General features: G+C 43.4%; 1 protein-coding gene across 1 annotated transcript in view; it reads right to left on the reverse strand.

Moving 5' to 3' along the window:
- Positions 1-20,000, reverse strand: part of LOC114551242 (NLR family CARD domain-containing protein 3) — a 314,459-nt gene that overhangs the window by 292,764 nt on the left and 1,695 nt on the right. The window contains exons 3-5 of the mRNA XM_028572412.1: positions 17,506-17,718; positions 14,773-14,937; positions 11,087-11,165 (exon numbers count right to left, since the gene is read on the reverse strand). Of these exons, the coding sequence (XP_028428213.1) occupies positions 11,087-11,165; positions 14,773-14,937; positions 17,506-17,582 (321 nt within the window). The 5' untranslated portion in view covers positions 17,583-17,718. The remainder of the gene's footprint in view (positions 1-11,086; positions 11,166-14,772; positions 14,938-17,505; positions 17,719-20,000) is intronic.

A 20,000-nucleotide genomic window follows, 5' to 3' on the forward strand; every position in this document is an offset into this window, starting at 1 on the left:
GAGGGGGGGCATTACATCACTCACACGGGGGGGCATTACATCACTCTCACGTGAGGGGGGGCATTACATCACTCTCACATGGGGGGGGCATTACATCACTCTCACATGAGGGGGGGCATTACATCACTCTCACATGGGGGGGCATTACATCACTCTCACATGAGTGGGGGGGCATTACATCACTCTCACATGAGGGGGGGGCATTACATCACTCTCACATGGGGGGGCATTACATCACTCTCACATGGGGGGCATTACATCACTCTCACATGGGGGGGGCATTACATCACATCACTCTCACATGGGGGGGGGCATTACATCACATCACTCTCACATGGGGGGCATTACATCACTCTCACATGGGGGGGGCATTACATCACTCTCACATGAGGGGGGGGCATTACATCACTCTCACATGGGGGGGCATTACATCACTATCACATAAGGGGGGGCATTACATCACTCTCACATGGGGGGGCATTACATCACTCTCACATGGGGGGGGCATTACATCACTCTCACATGGGGGGGCATTACATCACTATCACATGAGGGGGGGCATTACATCACTATCACATGAGGGGGGGGCATTACATCACTATCACATGAGGGGGGGCATTACATCACTCTCACATGGGGGGGCATTACATCACTCTCACATGGGGGTGCATTACATCACTCTCACATGAGGGGGGGGCATTACATCACTATCACATGAGGGGGGGGCATTACATCACTCTCACATGGGGGGGCATTACATCACTCTCACGTGGGGGGCATTACATCACTCTCTCACGGGGGGGCATTACATCACTCTCACATGGGGGGGCATTACATCACTCTCACATGAGGGGGGGGGGCATTACATCACTCTCACATGGGGGGCATTACATCACTCTCACATGAGTGGGGGGGGCATTACATCACTCTCACATGAGGGGGCATTACATCACTCTCACATGGGGGGCATTACATCACTCTCACATGGGGGGGGGCATTACATCACTCTCACATGGGGGGCATTACATCACTCTCACATGGGGGGCATTACATCACTCTCACATGAGGGGGGGCATTACATCACTATCACATGGGGGGGGCATTACATCACTCTCACATGGGGGGGGGCATTACATCACTCTCACGGGGGGGGCATTACATCACTCTCACATGGGGGGGGCATTACATCACTCTCACATGGGGGGCATTACATCACTCTCACATGAGGGGGGCATTACATCACTCTCACATGGGGGGCATTACATCACTCTCACATGAGTGGGGGGGCATTACATCACTCTCACAGGGGGGGGCATTACATCACTCTCACATGGGGGGCATTACATCACTCTCACATGAGGGGGGCATTACATCACTCTCACATGGGGGGGCATTACATCACTCTCACATGGGGGTGCATTACATCACTCTCACATGGGGGGGGCATTACATCACTATCACATGAGGGGGGGGCATTACATCACTCTCACATGGGGGGGCATTACATCACTCTCACATGAGGGGGGGGCATTACATCACTCTCACGTGGGGGGGCATTACATCACTCTCACGTGAGGGGGGGGCATTACATCACTCTCACATGGGGGCATTACATCACTCTCACATGAGGGGGGGGCATTACATCACTCTCACATGGGGGGGCATTACATCACTCTCACATGAGTGGGGGGGCATTACATCACTCTCACATGAGGGGGGGCATTACATCACTCTCACATGGGGGCCATTACATCACTCTCACATGGGGGGGCATTACATCACTCTCACATGGGGGGGGCATTACATCACTCTCACATGGGGGGGCATTACATCACTCTCACATGGGGGCAGGCACAGATTTAGGATGCAGAGGCCCCTGGGCACAAAATCTTGGAGCCCCCCCCTCTCAGAACTCACACAGCATCTACATTTTTAGAAACAGTAAAAGTAAGCTGTGGGTTTTTCTTTAGTTTAAAACAAAACCACTTTCTCCAACTCCATTTCTTGTGATGTTAATTGTGACTCTATAAATATCTATAAAACAAAGGACAAAACTGAAACTATCACAGAACAAAATCAACAGAATTTATTGCAATAAAGCAGATTAAAATCTATGAAAATACAGCCTAAAGAACTGACTTTGGAAAACCAGCTGATTGTTGAGCACCTCTTTTACTCTCTCTCACTGTCTCTCCCCTTCACGGAGAAACAGATGATCAACATCTACTAGCCTAGTGTAACAGAGCTGTTTCAAATATATGAATGAAAATAGGTTGATTATAACTTATATATACGTATAGGCCTATACAGCTCACTCTCAGCGGGAAATGTAGTTCTCAAAGTTAAGCTGCACAACTTAATGTATGGCAACTATTTTATTCTATGTCATAATTTCCTGATATGTAATGACACCTGACAATGTAACGCCATTACCGATGTTGTTCAGCTCTACATCTCCACCAAATTCATCACCACGGCAACTCCCTCCACTTTGACCATTGGCCTCAGTGAAATTAAATCATGGATGCAAACCAACTTTCTCAAACTTAACTGAGACAAATCAGACACGATCATCATCGGTCCCAAATACCTCTTGCATACATCGCACAACTTTTGCTTCACCATCTGTAGCTCCACTCTGTCTCCCTCCTCACACATCCACCCCATCAGGAGTTAGTTTGGACAGCAACCTCTTCTTCGAAAAGCATGTCATCAAAATCACAACTGCCTTCTTCCACCTTAAAATCTGTATCAGTATCAGTATCATCTTATGGTTTATATGTTTGTATATTTGCACACTTTACATTTTAGAGAAAGAAGTATAGCCTACTTTATTTATTTATCATTTTTGTATTACATTATCTGCAGAAATTATTATATTTGGTAGTGACAAAACCCGTATTAAATATGCAGACCTACAATTAGGTGATTTAGGCGTTGCAGAGATGCCTGCTCGCTGTCCGATTGTCTGATATGAATGACCCCGTTCTGTCTTACACAGCAAACTAATTCTTCACTGGTAAGACCAACAAACTATAACATACATATAATGTTCAAATAAAAAAACATAACATCTTGTGAATAGGCCTAAGCAGGGGTTAAATTGGGATTTGTTATGGGGGGGGGCTCACCCTAGGGGGTGGTCCGGTCCCCCGGGAATAAAAAAATAAAATAAACCGTTAAATGGCACTTTTTGGAGAGTTTTGTGCAAAGAAATGGAGAAATTGAGTCTTACATGATGACATGATGATGACAAAAACTGCAAGGTTAAGAGCTTATACTTGCATTTACATTACTGTTAATCAGTCATCACTTGATTACACATTATATTACCTTGTTATGATGTAAGAAGTGACCCATACAATGGGCCAAACACACACACTCACACACACACACACACACACCCTGTATCACCTTGTTATGATGTAAGAAGTGACCCGTACAATGGGCCAAACACACACACTCACACACACTCACACACACACACCCTGTATCACCTTGTTATGATGTAAGAAGTGACCCGTACAATGGGCCAAACACACACACTCACACACACTCACACACACACACACCCTGTATCACCTTGTTATGATGTAAGAAGTGACCCGTACACACACACACACACACACACACACACACACACACACACCCTGTACATTTTGTTATGATGTAACACACCCACACAATTCTTCTCCCAAACATAATGAGCCTCATGAAGAGACAGAGCAGCATGTGACACACAACAGCAGAACACACACACACACACACACACACACACACTTCTTCTCCCAATCTCTCTCTTTACTACTACACACACACACACACACACACACACACACACACACACACACACACACACACACACACACACACACACACACACACACACACACACACACACACACACACACACACACACACACACACACACACACACACACACACACACACACACACACACACACACACACACACACACACACACACACACACACTTCTCCCAATCTCTCTCTTTACTAACACACACACACACACACACACACACACACACACACACACACACACACACACACACACACACTTCCTTCTCCCAATCTCTCTCTTTACTACACACACACACACACACACACACACACACATTGTCTGCACACGTGTTCTGATTGTTCTCATCTCATCACACACAGACAAAATAGACATGCCATTTCAAAATCTTTCATTTATTGTCAGAAACATCACACACACAAAAGCATCACTTTCATCAAATTTTATGTGACATATTCAGACTGCAAGCAGGCACATCCGGACAAACACACAGGCTAACACACACACACTGACACCCGGGGGCCCGGCCCAATTTAACCCTGGGCCTAAGTGATTTAGCTAATCACACGGATGGTTCTAAAATTATTAAAAACAACAAAGCTATACTTCACCGATTCTCTGCAGTGAACTGTCGGAAAAAGACAAAAGATATAGGCTCCTTTTAAAATATGCACGTGAAATACACACGTGAACACAGCCTACACTCAACTTGATAAGCTTAGACTCCCGTTTCTGGTCATAAACATGAGCACACATATTAATACAACAACACACATGATTTAAAAGCAACCTATCATGGGGGGAGAGCAGAGGTGCTGGGCACACACATCAGAAAACTATATTTATTTAGGAGGGTCACACACACACGGAACACACACGGGGTACACTAATAATCAGGGTGTTTAATAAGTGGTAAAAGTAGTAGATAGAGCTACATTTAGAGGCTGTCAAACTGGTAACACACTACACACACGGTCTCTGCCGCCTGCGGAGTCGGGAGACCGTGGGGGGGTCTGTGGTTCTCTGTCTGTCCACACTGATGCTCAGGGTGCTGATGTTGTTCTAATTGTTCATCTAAATAGCCAGGCTGGATGTTATGATGCTAAACTCCTCATCCCTAGCATCTCGCAGGCGCACACACACACTTTACACACACACACATGAAACACAGATGGTTGGAACACACACTAATTTTTCTCCCTATCCTTCTCCCTTTTACTTTCCGTTTTGTGGCTCACACACACGGTTTTTATCCACACACAGTTTGTTTTTCTTGACACACACACACACTCTCTCTCTCTCTCTCTCTCTGTCTGTCTGTCTGTCTGTCTGTCTGTCTGTCTGTCTGTCTGTCTGTCTGTCTGTCACACTGTCTGTCTGTCTGTCTGTCTCTCTTTCTCTCTCTCTCTCTCTCACTCACACACTCACTCTCTCACACACACACACACATCACTCTCACATAACTTCACATTACATCACACTCACACACAGGGGGGGCATTACACACACACACACACACACACACACACACACACACACACACACACACACACACACACATGGGGGGGGCACACACACACACACACACACACACACACACACATTCCTTCTCCCAATCTCTCACTTTACTAACACATTACATCACTCTCTCACACACAGCTTCACTCTGATCTAATGTAGGCCTGGGTTAATTTACTTATTTATATTCATATATGGAATTATGTACTTAACAAAAAAGTGTGAAATAACTGAAAACATGTCTTATATTTTAGATTCTTCAAAGTAGCCACCCTTTGCTTTTTTATTAATAAGGGAAAAAATTCCTCTAATTAACCCTGACAAAGCACACCTGTGAAGGTAAAACCATTTCAGGTGACTACCTCATGAAGCTCATTGAGAGAACACCAAGGGTTTGCAGAGTTATCAAAAAAGCAAAGGGTGGCTACTTTGAAGAATCTAAAATATAAGACATGTTTTCAGTTATTTCACACTTTTTGTTAAGTACATAATTCATATATGTGTTCATTCATAGTTTTGATGCCTTCAGTGAGAATCTACAATGTAAATAGTCATGAAAATAAAAAGGAAATGCATTGAATGAGAAGGTGTCCAAACTTTTGGCCTGTACTGTATAAACATCAGTTTTTTCAGGACAAACTGGGCTATTAGAATATTTGTGCTGCAGTGAGGTCACTTAAATTTAAAAACAAGGTTTTGAGACCATAAAGAAAATAAATAATAAAAACAGAAATTGAATCTCACAGATATGAATTGATATCACACACACAGCAATAAAAGCTAAGCCTATCTCCTGTCTAAACCACTTCTCATATATCTTGGGAGTTAAACAGTGAAAAAAATAAACATAAATTACAGTTGACAAAATATTTACATTATACTCAAAATAATAATGTCAATACCACAAACACAGCAATACTACACAAGCATTTGTGTTGTCTAAAAGAGTTGTCCTATATATTTGGAGTCATCCAGCGCAAAATTATGATGTCTTTCTTCTCTGTAGAAAAGTAATAGACAATCTTTGGTCACAACTTATTATTCTGACTTTGAGAGTGATCTCTCCTCACAATAAACAATCTTTGTTGTCCCTTTGATGTATTGACGGCCATATATGAGCCTAATGTGTGATGGACCTGCCTTCCATTGGTTTACAAGAAAAAAACAAGCATCATGAGAAACAAAATGGATGGTTAGCATCAGAACTAGTGGTGATCAGCTGCCGAAAATTCATAAATTATGGACACAAAGTGGATAAATCTTGGAAGTAAGATTTTGGATTTACTGCTCAAAGACCCAGAAAAAAGGCGCAAGTTCCAGGCAGGATAGAAAACCTCCTGTAGGGGCCACAAAGACCCCAAAGACACCCCTGTGACGGCCAGAGTGTTAGCTTTCAGCTGAAAAAGACGGTAAATCTCTACCTCTTATTGCTGTAAAATTATTAAAAACATGATTCGGAGATGCTGTTTTTCGCTATTTTTTGTCATATACGACAAGCTCGGGCAGATAGGAAGTTATCATTTTAGTTCCTGGAGATGTTCTCCTGTAAAACTTCCTACATAAATATCTCCTTTTTGTTCATCAGTGTTTGTACCTGAGAGTGTCCAGTCTCCAGAGAGGATCCTCCAGTCCCGCTGACAGTAGCTTCACTCCCGAGTCTCCTGGATGATTGTAGCTCAGGTCCAGCTCTCTCAGATGGGAGGGGTTGGAGCTCAGAGCTGAGACCAGAGAAGAACAGCCTTCCTCTGAGATCAGACAGCCCGACAGACTGCAAACACACAGATCAACACGTGGAGCCATGTGTTTGATTTAAGTTTGTTTGGTGTCCAGGTACATTTTGGTCCAGATATAGAATAAACATGTTAGCTGTTTAATCAACTAAAGTTAATCAGAGTTTGAATGGTCATCAGTTGAATGGGTTAATGATTCCTGACCTGAGAGTCTCCAGTGTGCAGTGTGGACTCTTCAGTCCAACAGAGATCAGCTTCACTCCTGAATCCTGCAGGTTGTTGTTACTGATGTCCAGCTCTCTCAGACTAGAGGACAGGCAGCTGAGAACTGAGGACAGAGCTTCACAGCTTCTCTCTGACAGATTACAGACACTCAGTCTGGAGAGACAACAGGAACGAAACGAAATCAAGTTTCAAGAAAGTTATTAAAGATAGAGTATTTATTGATGAATAAATCACACTTAAAGAGCTTTGTTGGGACGGAAATGAAGAAGACATAACATTTGAGTTTAAATGAACAGTCTGGTCTTTTGGTGATAGCCAATACAAAATCCTTTTTGTTTTAATTTAAACAAGTGAATCAGGATACAAAGTCACATGATATTAAAATATAAAGGATTTCTAGAAGTCAGCCACACTTTAAATATCATGCTTCATGATGTGTGATAATAAATAAAAAAAATACATTGGAAACATTCAAAGATTTTATGAATTTGGTCCGAGAAGGATGAGAAGGACTGTTTAAATTAAATGAAGCTTAAAGTTTAGAGAAATATCTCAAATTAAAGACAGTAAAACAGTAACTTGATCGGACCTGAGAGTCTCCAGTTTGCAGTGTGGACTCTTCAGTCCAACAGAGATCAGCTGCACTCCTGAATCCTGCAGGTTGTTGTTACTAAGGTCCAGCGCTCTCAGACTAGAGGACTGGGAGCTGAGAACTGAAGACAGAGCTTCACAGCTTCTCTCTGACAGATTACAGCCACCCAGTCTGGAGAGACAACAGGAAGGAAACAAGTTATTTATATTTAACTCCTGTTGAAAGATATCAGAGTATTTATTGATGAATAAATCACACTTACAGAGCTTTTTTGGATGCTTTGACCACTGGCAGCAGCCTCAGAAGAGCCTCCTCTGAAGCAGAGTATTTCTTCAGGTCAAACACGTCCAGATCTTCTTCTGATGACAGTAAGATGAAGACCAGAGCTGACCACTGAGCAGGAGACAGATCATCTGTGGAGAGACTTCCTGATCTCAGGGACTGTTGGATCTCCTCCACTAGAGAACGATCATTCAGTTCATTCAGACAGTGGAACAGATTGATGCTTCTCTCTGCAGACTGATTCTCACTGATCTTTTTCTTAATATACTTGACTGTTTCCTGATTGGTCACTGAGCTACTTCCTGTCTGTGTCATCAGGCCTCGTAGGAGATTCTGATTGGTCTGCAGTGAAAGACCCAGGAGGAAGCGGAGGAACAAGTCCAGGTGTCCATTTAGACTCTGTAAGGCCTCGTCCACAGCACTCTGGTAGAACTGTGTCTCTGCAGATTCAGGGTACATTGTTTGTCCCTGGTAGCGTGTGTGTGTCTCTGCTGGTTTAGGGTACATTGTTTGTCCCTGGTAGAAAAGTGTCTCTGCTGGTTGAGGGTACATTGTTTGTCCCTGGTAGAAGTGTGTCTCTGCTGGTTCAAGGTACATTGTTTGTCCCTGGTAGAAGTGTGTCTCTGCTGGTTTAGGGTACATTGTTTGTCCCTGGTAGAAGTGTGTCTCTGCTGGTTTAGGGTACATTGTTTGTCCCTGGTAGAAGTGTGTCTCTGCTGGTTTAGGGTACATTGTTTGTCCCTGGTAGAAAAGTGTCTCTGCTGGTTTAGGGGGTAAATTGTTTGTCCCTGGTAGAAAACTGTCTCTGCTGGTTGAGGTACATTGTTTGTCCCTGGTAGAACTGTGTCTCTGCTGGTTCAGGGTACATTGTTTGTCCCTGGTAGAAGTGTGTCTCTGCTGGTTTAGGGTACATTGTTTGTCCCTGGTAGAAAAGTGTCTCTGCTGGTTTAGGGTACATTGTTTGTCCCTGGTAGAACTGTGTCTGTGCCGGTTGAGGGTAAATTGTTTGTCCCTGGTAGAAGTCTGTCTCTGCTGGTTGAGGGTAGATTGTTTGTCCCTGGTAGATACGTGTCTCAGCAGGTTTATGGATTGTAAGTCCCTGGTAGATCTGTGTTGATGGTGTTTGTTTTCCTGACAGCAGGTTGACTCCAGAGTTGGTGAATGTCAGATGGACATGAAGAGCAGCCAGAAACTCCTGCACACTCAGATGGACGAAGCAGAACACCTTGTCCTGGTACAGTCCTCTCTCCTCTTTAAAGATCTGTGTGAACACTCCTGAGTACACTGAGGCTGCTGTGATGTCGATGCCACACTCTGTCAGGTCTGATTCATAGAAGATCAGGTTGCCTTTCTGCAGCTGCTCAAAAGCCAGTTTTCCCAGAGACTCCATCATCTTCCTGCTCTCTGGACTCCAGTGTGGATCTGTCTCAGCTCCTCCATCATACTTGATGTTCTTCACTTTGGACTGAACCACCAGGAAGTGGATGTACATCTCAGTCAGGGTCTTGGGCATCTCTCCTCCCTCTCTGGTCTTCAACATGTCCTCCAGAACTGTAGCAGTGATCCAGCAGAATACCGGGATGTGACACATGATGTGGAGGCTTCGTGATGTCTTGATGTGGGAGATGATTCTGCTGGCCTGCTCCTCATCTCTGAATCTCTTCCTGAAGTACTCCTCCTTCTGTGGGTCAGTGAACCCTCTGACCTCTGTCACCATGTCAACACATCCAGGAGGGATCTGATTGGCTGCTGCAGGTCGTGTGGTTATCCAGAGGCGAGCAGAGGGAAGCAGATTCCCCCTGATGAGGTTTGTCAGCAGCACATCCACTGAGGAGGACTCTGTAACATCAGTCAGGATCTCAGTGTTGAGGAAGTCCAGAGGAAGTCGACACTCATCCAGACCGTCAAAGATGAACACAACCGGGAACTCTTCAAACCTGCAGATTCCTGCTTCTTTGGTTTCACTAAAGAAGTAATCAACAAGTTCCACCAAGCTGTACTTTCTCTCTTTCAGCACATTCAGCTCTCTGAAGGTGAATGGAAATGTGAACTGGATGTCCTGGTTGGCTTTGTCTTCAGCCCAGTCCAGAGTGAACTTCTGTGTTAAGACTGTTTTCCCGATGCCAGCCACTCCTTTTGTCATCACTGTTCTGATTGGTTTATCTCTTCCAGGTGGGATTTTAAAGATGTCTTCTTGTCTGATTGTTGTTTCTAGTCTGTCTGGTTTCCTGGATGCTGTTTCAATCTGTCTGACCTCATGTTCATCATTGACCTCTGCAGTCCCTCCCTTTGTGATGTAGATCTCTGTGAACATCTGATTCAGAAAGGTTTGGTTTCCTGCTTTAGCAATCCCCTCAACCACACACTGGAACTTCTTGTTTAGGTTAGATTTGAGTTTACGCTTACAAACTCCTGATGGACTTCCTGAATTAATACATAACAAAAAGATCATGAATTAATTTTGTAAAGAAAACAGGAACATACTTTGAGACAGTATTAAACGTCCCATTAGTCCAGCACGTTAAATCTTTAGAGAAATCCTCTTACTGCTCTGCAGATGGTCAGCCAGGTCGTCCTGCTTCATTCTCTTCAGGAAGTGCAGTGTGATCTTCAGAAATGCCTCTCTGCTCCTCCTCTGCTCTTCATCCTCACCCTCCCTCTGACTCTTTGAGCATTCTGGGTAATCTGGACTCAGAACCTTCTGGATCTTCTTCAGCTCGTTCTTCACAAAAGTGACGATGTTCTCCTCGAGCAGCTGGAACAGAAGATTATATGAATGACACAATCAAACTGAAATCATGGAAGCAAACATCAGATACTTGTTGGACAGACTGACAACCCACTGGTCTGAAAAGTGCAGCATGGAGAGAATTGTAAATAGCATAGATGTAAAAGTAGTTGTTGTACATGTACAGACCATAAATATGGAGTCCAGGTGTGTTTGATGCTGCTGGGCAGACTGACCACTGGGAACCTCTGAGCTCTCCTGGTCCACTCTGTCGAGGAATCAGGAAGAATTAGCTCACATCATGTCTGTCCACACAGAGACAAACACAAGGTAAAGGTCATTTGACTTAAAGTGTTGATTACAACATTGAATCAGATGGTTTTCCCTGACATTAAATTGTTGGTGGTACTACTGATCCCACTGTGAATCAACAGAAAGGGCTACAACATGGTCGGCCTAAAGGACTCCTGAAACAGCAGACTAGCATCATGATGCCAGGAGGTCTGCAGCTTCTGTGGTCATGGAAGCAAACATTTGGACGTGCTGAACATTTCAGTGCCTGTGTAGATACTCTCGGTACTTTAGGTTCCCAAATTCGTCCTTTTACCAGAAATCTGGGAGTGATTTTTGACAGTGCTTTTAAATTTGACAAACAGATTAGTTCTGTTGTTAAAACTAGCTTCTTCCAGCTGAGACTTTTGGCTAAGGTCAAGCCTTACCTGCTACGTAAAGACTTTGAAAGAGTCATGCATGCATTTATTATGTCCCGTTTAGACTACTGTAACTCACTGTATGTTGGATTTGATCAGTCATCCCTTCGTCGGTTACAGTTAGCCCAGAACGCAGCAGCTCGACTTTTAACCGGGACTAAAAAGCGTGATCATATTACACCGGTTTTGGCCACGCTCCACTGGCTTCCTGTTTGTTTCAGGATTGAATTTAAAATTGTATTAATTGTTGTCTTATTTCTTCTTATTTATCAGAGCTCCTACATGTCCACACACCAGTCAGAGCACTGAGGTCGTCCAATCAGATGCTCCTCGATGTGCCCAGATCCAGGTTAAGAACCAAAGGTGAGCGAGCCTTTTCAGTGGCTGCTCCAAACCTCTGGAATAGTTTACCTGTTCATGTAAGAACAGCTCGGACCACTGAAACATTCAAGTCCATGCTTAAGACCCACTATTTTTCATTGGCTTTCAATTCAAGTTGAGCTTTGATATCTTGACAGTATTGACCTTATTCTTTTTCTACTGTCAGTTATTTTGTATTGTACATCGTGCCTTGTTTGTGTTTATTGTTTTGTTGCGTTTTGGAGCATGTTAAGCACTTTGGTCAACTGAGGTTGTTTTTAAACGTGCTATATAAATAAAATTGAATTGAAAAAATTGAATTTGTAGGTAGAAGGAGTTTGGTGAGTCAACGGTGAAAAACCTTCTGTTGGCCTTAAAACGATTTTAGTAAACCATCAGCTGACTCAGGAGGGGGAAGCAGAGCTTAGGCCTGTTTGTATAGGAGAACCTCCCCTGGAATGAGGATACTGTTGGATGGGGGTTCAATTTTTTGCTTCCCTTATTGACTTCTGATTTGACATCCAACTGGCAAACCCACATCCAACATTTGGGAAGAATTTTGCATTTTGACCAATTTGTGTCAGGAGACGTGGGGGAAATAAAATCTGGTCATGAACCCACTCAGTGAAACTTGGCCTTAAGTGTCGAGACTCAAATGGCAGAAGTCTTCTCATGGCCAATAGTGTCCTGACCCAGGTGACACAAACACTTACCAAGGGTTGCTGGTTCTCAGGGGGTGTGCAGATGAAGTTACCCTGGAAGGGGCACTGGTATTCCCAGTTGGAGAAGAACCTTTTGGAAGATTTTTGCCATTCATGAATTTTAGCCTACTCTATGGCTATGGGAGATTTAAAATGATTTTTAATGGGGCTAAAACACCAGATAATATTGGACCAAAACAGGTGCAATATTAAATTGAGATCTACAGTTGAAGACTGGTCTTACTGGACAGCATTCAGATGTGAGAATATAAATATATGTGAAGAAGAAAGATGCTGAACATAAATTTCAAAACTTCTCTGGATAAAATTATTAACAGCTTACCTCTTTTCAGCAGAGGGTTGTTGACCTTTAAAGTCAATCACGTCCATTTGACCGGTGACTCTTGAAGGACACACAGCTGGGTTCAGGTTCAGCAGAGTCTGGTCTTTGATGGATCCTGTTACACAGAAAGTAAGAAAACAAGTGAATGCAACATCTGTGTTATTTTCATACACAGTGAAATACAGACAAACTTTCACACCATTTAGCTGTCAGCTTTTTAACCGTGTTTCAATAAAATATCCAGCTGCTAAAAAAGCTAAACCTGCTGAGTGTAGTGTTATTTAACAACGGTAGGCTATTTGCTGCCAAGTGTAGTGTTATTTAGCTAACGGTAGGCTAACGTTACCTGCTGCCAAGTGAGTGTTAACTGCTAACGGTAGGCTAACGTTACCTGCATGAATCAGTGTTAATAACGGTAATATTAAACGTTACCTCTTTTCAGCAGAGGGTTGTTGACCCTGCTGCCAATGTAGTGTTCACTTAGCAGTAACGGTGAAGGAACGTTACCTGCTGCCAGGTTGTAGTGTTAACTTAGATGGATCCTGGTAGGAAAACGTTACCTGCTGCAACATGTAGTGTTATTTAGCTAACGGTAGCAAACGTTACCTGCTGCCAGCCTTTTAAGTGTAGTGTTAACTAGCTAACGGTAGGCTAACGTTACCTGCTGCCAAGTGTAGTGTTAACTAGCTAACGGTAGGCTAACGTTACCTGCTGCCAAGTGTAGTGTTAACTAGCTAACGGTAGGCTAACGTTACCTGCTGCCAGGTGTAGTGTTAACTAGCTAACGGTAGGCTAACGTTACCTGCTGCCAAGTGTAGTGTTAACTAGCTAACGGTAGGCTAACGTTACCTGCTGTCAGGTGTAGTGTTAACTAGCTAACGGTAGGCTAACGTTACCTGCTGTCAGGTGTAGTGTTAACTAGCTAACGGTAGGCTAACGTTACCTGCTGCCAAGTGTAGTGTTAACTATCTAACGGTAGGCTAACGTTACCTGCTGCCAAGTGTAGTATTAACTAGCTAACGGTAGGCTAACGTTACCTTCTGCTAAGTGTAGTGTTAAATAGCTAACGGTAGGCTAATGTTACCTGCTGCTAAGTGTAGTATTAACTAGCGTCACATGCAGCGATGTTTCGGTTGCCTCTAACGTCCGTTTAGGCATTTAAGTAGAACCGAAATCCGCGTTGCTATTCTGTCCGGTAGATAATGGTCATTAAGGCACCGGTGCCGTAACAGCTGAATATTCTATCTCATGTAGTAGTATTAGTTTTTATTTTATGCAAAACATTTTAGTCTAGTCTTTTTTTGTCAACAATAATGCTGTTAGTTTAGTCTTAGTCAGCGTTTTTGGACATTGGTGCATTTTCGTTATCGTCTCGTCTTAGTCATGGAAAAAAATGTTGTTGAGAAACATCTCGTCTGACGAAATTAATACTAAGGGTTGGAAATTCACTTTTTATTATTCAGACACAAAAACAGCTGGAGATACAAGCAGTAACTAAAACAAGATTAACACAAAGAAGTTCAATAAAATATACAAAAAACTGGGTTAAAAAGCTAAAACACCAGAAAATATACTGGACCAAACCAGACCCAATATTTACCTAAAGTCAAGAGCTGAAGACTGGTTTAACTGGACAACTTTCAGATGTGAGAATATAAATGGATGTGAAGAAGAAAGATGCTGAAAATAAACTCCAAAAACTTCTCTGGATACATAAAAGTTAAAACATGAATCAGTAATATTATAATATTAACAGCTTACCTCTTTTCAGCAGAGGGTTGTTGACCTTGAAAGTCAATCATACTTCCTTTTGACCGGTCACTCTTGAAGGACACACAGCTGGGTTCAGGTTCAGGTTCAGTTTTAGCTTCAGGATCAGTTTCACATTCAGGTCCAGGTCCAGCAGGTTCTGGTCTCTGATTGGTACTGATAGAAATACACATTTATTGAGGGTCATGTTCAGTAGTCTCTTATAGTCAGACCCTCCTCCACAGCTCTGTGGAGGAAGGTCTGACTAGTCCACACAGCATTCCTGGATGGGAGTAAAACATGCTCTGGTTTATTGGCATTTCTCTAAACCAATCACAATCATCGTGGGCGGGGCTAAGCTCCCAACGGAGCCATGGTGCCTCTGCTAAATAGTCTCAGGAAGGAACTGGTTTTGGTGGAACATGTGGACCTTCAGAAGTAGTTTTAGTCGTGCAACAGAAAACTGATTGGACAGATAGTCTAGCTAGCTGTTAGACAGACAGACAGACAGACAGACAGACAGACAGACAGACAGACAGACAGACAGACAGACAGACAGATAGTCTAGCTAGCTGTTAGACAGACAGACAGACAGACAGACAGATAGTCTAGCTAGCTGTTAGACAGACAGACAGACAGATAGTCTAGCTAGCTGTTAGACAGACAGACAGACAGATAGTCTAGCTAGCTGTTAGACAGACAGACAGACAGACAGTTAGAGCTGTTAGACAGACAGACAGACAGTCTAGCTAGCTGTTAGACAGACAGACAGACAGACAGACAGACAGACAGACAGATAGTCTAGCTAGCTGTTAGACAGACAGACAGACAGACAGACAGATAGAGCTGTTAGACAGACAGACAGATAGTCTAGCTAGCTGTTAGACAGACAGACAGACAGACAGACAGATAGTCTAGCTAGCTGTTAGACAGAGACAGACAGACAGATAGTCTAGCTGTTAGACAGACAGACAGACAGACAGACAGACAGACAGATAGTCTAGCTAGCTGTTAGACAGACAGACAGACAGACAGACAGACTGTTAGACAGACAGACAGACAGATAGTCTAGCTAGCTGTCTGGATCACAGAGATCTGAGGAGCAGTTGAGCAGTTAGACAGACAGACAGACAGACAGACAGACACACAGTTAACCATAGTCCTCACAAATCCACCAGAGGTTAGAACGCCATCACAGAGACAGAGGAAAGGGACAGATATATGGCCAAAGATGGGGACATCTGGCCAAAGATGGGGACATCCGGCCAAAGATGGGGACATCTGGCCAAAGATGGCCAAAGGGGACATCTGGCCAAAGATGGGGACATCTGGCCAAAGATGGGGACATCTGGCCAAAGATGGGGGACATCTGGCCAAAGATGGGGGACATCCGGCGAAACGGAGCAATCCCAGAAATGAAAGTTGTAACAAATGTTTTGTTGCTGATGGTATAAAGTAAATGAAACCATTTATAACCTCAGGTTGCTGCTTACTTGTGGTGATCTGGCAATGAGAGACTAACAAATACCAAAAGGAGACATAAAAAAGGAAAGTTGACAGTAATACATTCTGGTGAATTTGGGGATGTTTTTATGAAACTAATAATAAAGGTGATTGTACACGGTGGGGTGCGTTTCCCAGGTAACAGCGGGGCACAGAGCAGCAGACAGACGGGGATATACGAGAAGGGTCAGACCACCTCAGAATAGGGGTGTCACGATTCTCCAAATCCTCGATTTGATTACATTTTAGATTCGAAGGTCACGATTTGATTCTTGATTTTTACTCTTTTTTTATTTTTAAAGCACAGGTTGCTATGCTATTTTTAGACTAGACTTGTATATTATATAATATCTGACCTTTGTTCGCAATGTACCACATTACAAATTCAAATTTAAAACATTTATTAACAACATAATGTAACAATTCCATATCTTCAGTCAACTGGAAACTTGACAATTTGTCAATAAAGTAAAAAAAAAAGTTTACCGACAATCCTGAGATCGCTTCGCACCACACAATTTGGTGTTTGAAGCCCCCAACGTTGTCTTCCAGGCAGCGCTGCCTGGAAGGCTAAGTTTGGGGTTAAAACACCATCGAGCCAGAACAGCAGCTTAGCATATCAGCTGCTCTGTTTAGGCGGTAAAAAACTGACCGTGTGGTTTTGTTGGGATGAAGCTGTAAGCAGAAGGAAAATCTGCTAGCTGCTAGGCTAACGTGCAACGGTAAACACACAGAGTATGGTACACACACATAGCAGTGCTGTCAACATTACTCCAAAATACTTCCACACACTTGAGTGAAAGAGGGGGCTCATGTTCTGGCGATGGGTCTGCAGTTGCCATGGTAACTTCTGAGTTACGGGAGGTCGACTGACTCGCAGTACTTCAACACGTGTGTTTTTTTCCCGCTTGACAAGCCGATCAGACGTAACATGGGGACGTGGCAGTATCGACGATTCCATTTTTTTATTCAATATTCAAGATTGTGACTGAATTTCGATTTAAAATTGAAATCGTGACACCTTTACCTCAGCATGTGCTCTGATTGGTCAGATCTCAATGATTCACACCTCTACCTAAAGCTTTCCACTTGTGATCTGATCCCTCAGATCAGATTTTAATACCAGGTGAAAACAGGGCCATAGATATCCCAGAGTTCACCTGGATGACCCTCTACAAGAAGACCACACACCCAATGAGACAACACTACTTCTGGTTTGTTGGAGGTTTCCCAACAACTCACCTCAGTCTTCGGCTCTTTATTTTAATATGTTCCTCCCCTTCCTTCTGTCTTCCCCTCTTCCTTCTCCTCTCCTCCATTTTAGTTGGCCTGTCCCTTACAGGTCACCTCCTTCTTTAAAGTAGTGGTGTCTCCATGGACCGGTCACTCTTCATAGACACTCAGCTGGGTCCAGGTTCAGGTCCAGGTCCAGCAGGGTCTGGTCTCTGATGGGTCCTGTTAGAAAGAGAGGAAGACCACTTTTTAATCTCCAGAACCAGAAGCTGCTGGAGAAACTAGAAGCTATCAAGCAGAAAATAAAGTCTGAAGCTCTTCACTGAATGATTTCTGCTCTCTGCTCATCCTGCTCTGTCATTCATTCTCTTTCTGGGAGAACAGGGACATTGGAAAGACTCCAGGGTCATCTTTCTGTCCACTAATGGAGACAAGACTCCAGGACTAATGTCATCTTTCTGTCCTCTAATGGAGACAAGACTCCAGGACTAATGTCATCTTTCTGTCCTCTAATGGAGACAAGACTCCAGGACTAATGTCATCTTTCTGTCCTCTAATGGAGACAAGACTCCAGGACTAATGTCATCTTTCTGTCCTCTAATGGAGACAAGACTCCAGGACTAATGTCATCTTTCTGTCCTCTAATGGAGACAAGACTCCAGGACTAATGTCATCTTTCTGTCCTCTAATGGAGACAAGACTCCAGGACTAATGTCATCTTTCTGTCCTCTAATGGAGACAAGACTCCAGGACTAATGTCATCTTTCTGTCCTCTAATGGAGACAAGACTCCAGGACTAATGTCATCTTTCTGTCCTCTAATGGAGACAAGACTCCAGGACTAATGTCATCTTTCTGTCCTCTAATGGAGACAAGACTCCAGGACTAATGTCATCTTTCTGTCCTCTAATGGAGACAAGACTCCAGGACTAATGTCATCTTTCTGTCCTCTAATGGAGACAAGACTCCAGGACTAATGTCATCTTTCTGTCCTCTAATGGAGACAAGACTGTCCTCAGGACTAATGTCATCTTTCTGTCCTCTAATGGAGACAAGACTCCAGGACTAATGTCATCTTTCTGTCCTCTAATAGAGAGACAAGACTCCAGGACTAATGTCATCTTTCTGTCCTCTAATAGAGACAAGACTCCATGGACTCCAGGAATGTCATCTGTCTTCTGTCCTCTAAAGAGACAAGTCCTGTCATTTAAGGAGACAAGACTACAGGACTAATGTCATCTTTCTGTCCTCTAATGGAGACAAGACTCCGGGACTAATGTCATCTTTCTGTCCTCTAATGAGAGACAAGTCACTCCCTAATGGAGGACTACAGGACTAATGTCATCTTTCTGTCCTCTAATGGAGACAAGACTCCAGGACTAATGTCATCTTTCTGTCCTCTAATGGAGACAAGACTCCAGGACTAAGGACTAATGTCATCTTTCTGTCCTCTAATGGAGACAAGACTCCGGGACTAATGTCATCTTTCTGTCCTCTAATGGAGACAAGACTACAGGACTAATGTCATCTTTCTGTCCTCTAATGGAGACAAGACTACAGGACTAATGTCATCTTTCTGTCCTCTAATGGAGACAAGACTACAGGACTAATGTCATCTTTCTGTCCTCTAATGGAGACAAGACTCAGGACTAAGTCAACAGACTCCAGGACTAATGTCATCTTTTTCTGTCCTCTGTCATCTTTCTGAGAGACAAGACTCCAGGACTAATGTCATCTTTTGTCCTCTAATAGAGACAAGACTCCAGGACTAATGTCATCTTTCTGTCCTCTAATAGAGACAAGACTCCAGGACTAATGTCATCTTTCTGTCCTCTAATGGAGACAAGACTCAGGACTAATGTCATCTTTCTGTCCTCTAATAGAGACAAGACTACAGGACTAATGTCATCTGTTCTGTCCTCTAACGGAGGACAAGACTCAAGACTACAGGACTAATGTCATCTTTCTGTCCTCTAATAGAGACAAGACTACAGGACTAATGTCATCTTTAGAGACAAGACTACAGGACTAATGTCATCTTTCTGTCCTCTAATGGAGACAAGACTCCAGGACTAATGTCATCTTTCTGTCCTCTAATGGAGAGACACAGACTCCACCTATCAGGAAGGACTTTTTCTGTCCTCTAATGTCCTAATGTATGTCCTCTAATAGAGACAAGACTACAGGACTAATGTCATCTTTCTGTCCTCTAATGGAGACAAGACTACAGGACTAATGTCATCTTTCTGTCCTCTAATGGAGACAAGAGGGACAGGACTAATGTCATCTTTCTGTCCTCTAATGGAGACAAGACTACAGGACTAATGTCATCTTTCTGTCCTCTAATGGAGACAAGACTACAGGACTAATGATCTTTCTGTCCTCTAATAGAGACAAGACTACAGGACTAAGGACTAATGTCATCTTTCTGTCCTCTAATAGAGACAAGACTACAGGACTAATGTCATCTTTCTGTCCTCTAATGGAGACAACAAGACAGGACTA

This window comes from Perca flavescens, chromosome 24 (genome assembly GCF_004354835.1).
Source record: "Perca flavescens isolate YP-PL-M2 chromosome 24, PFLA_1.0, whole genome shotgun sequence".
NCBI lineage: Eukaryota > Metazoa > Chordata > Actinopteri > Perciformes > Percidae > Perca > Perca flavescens.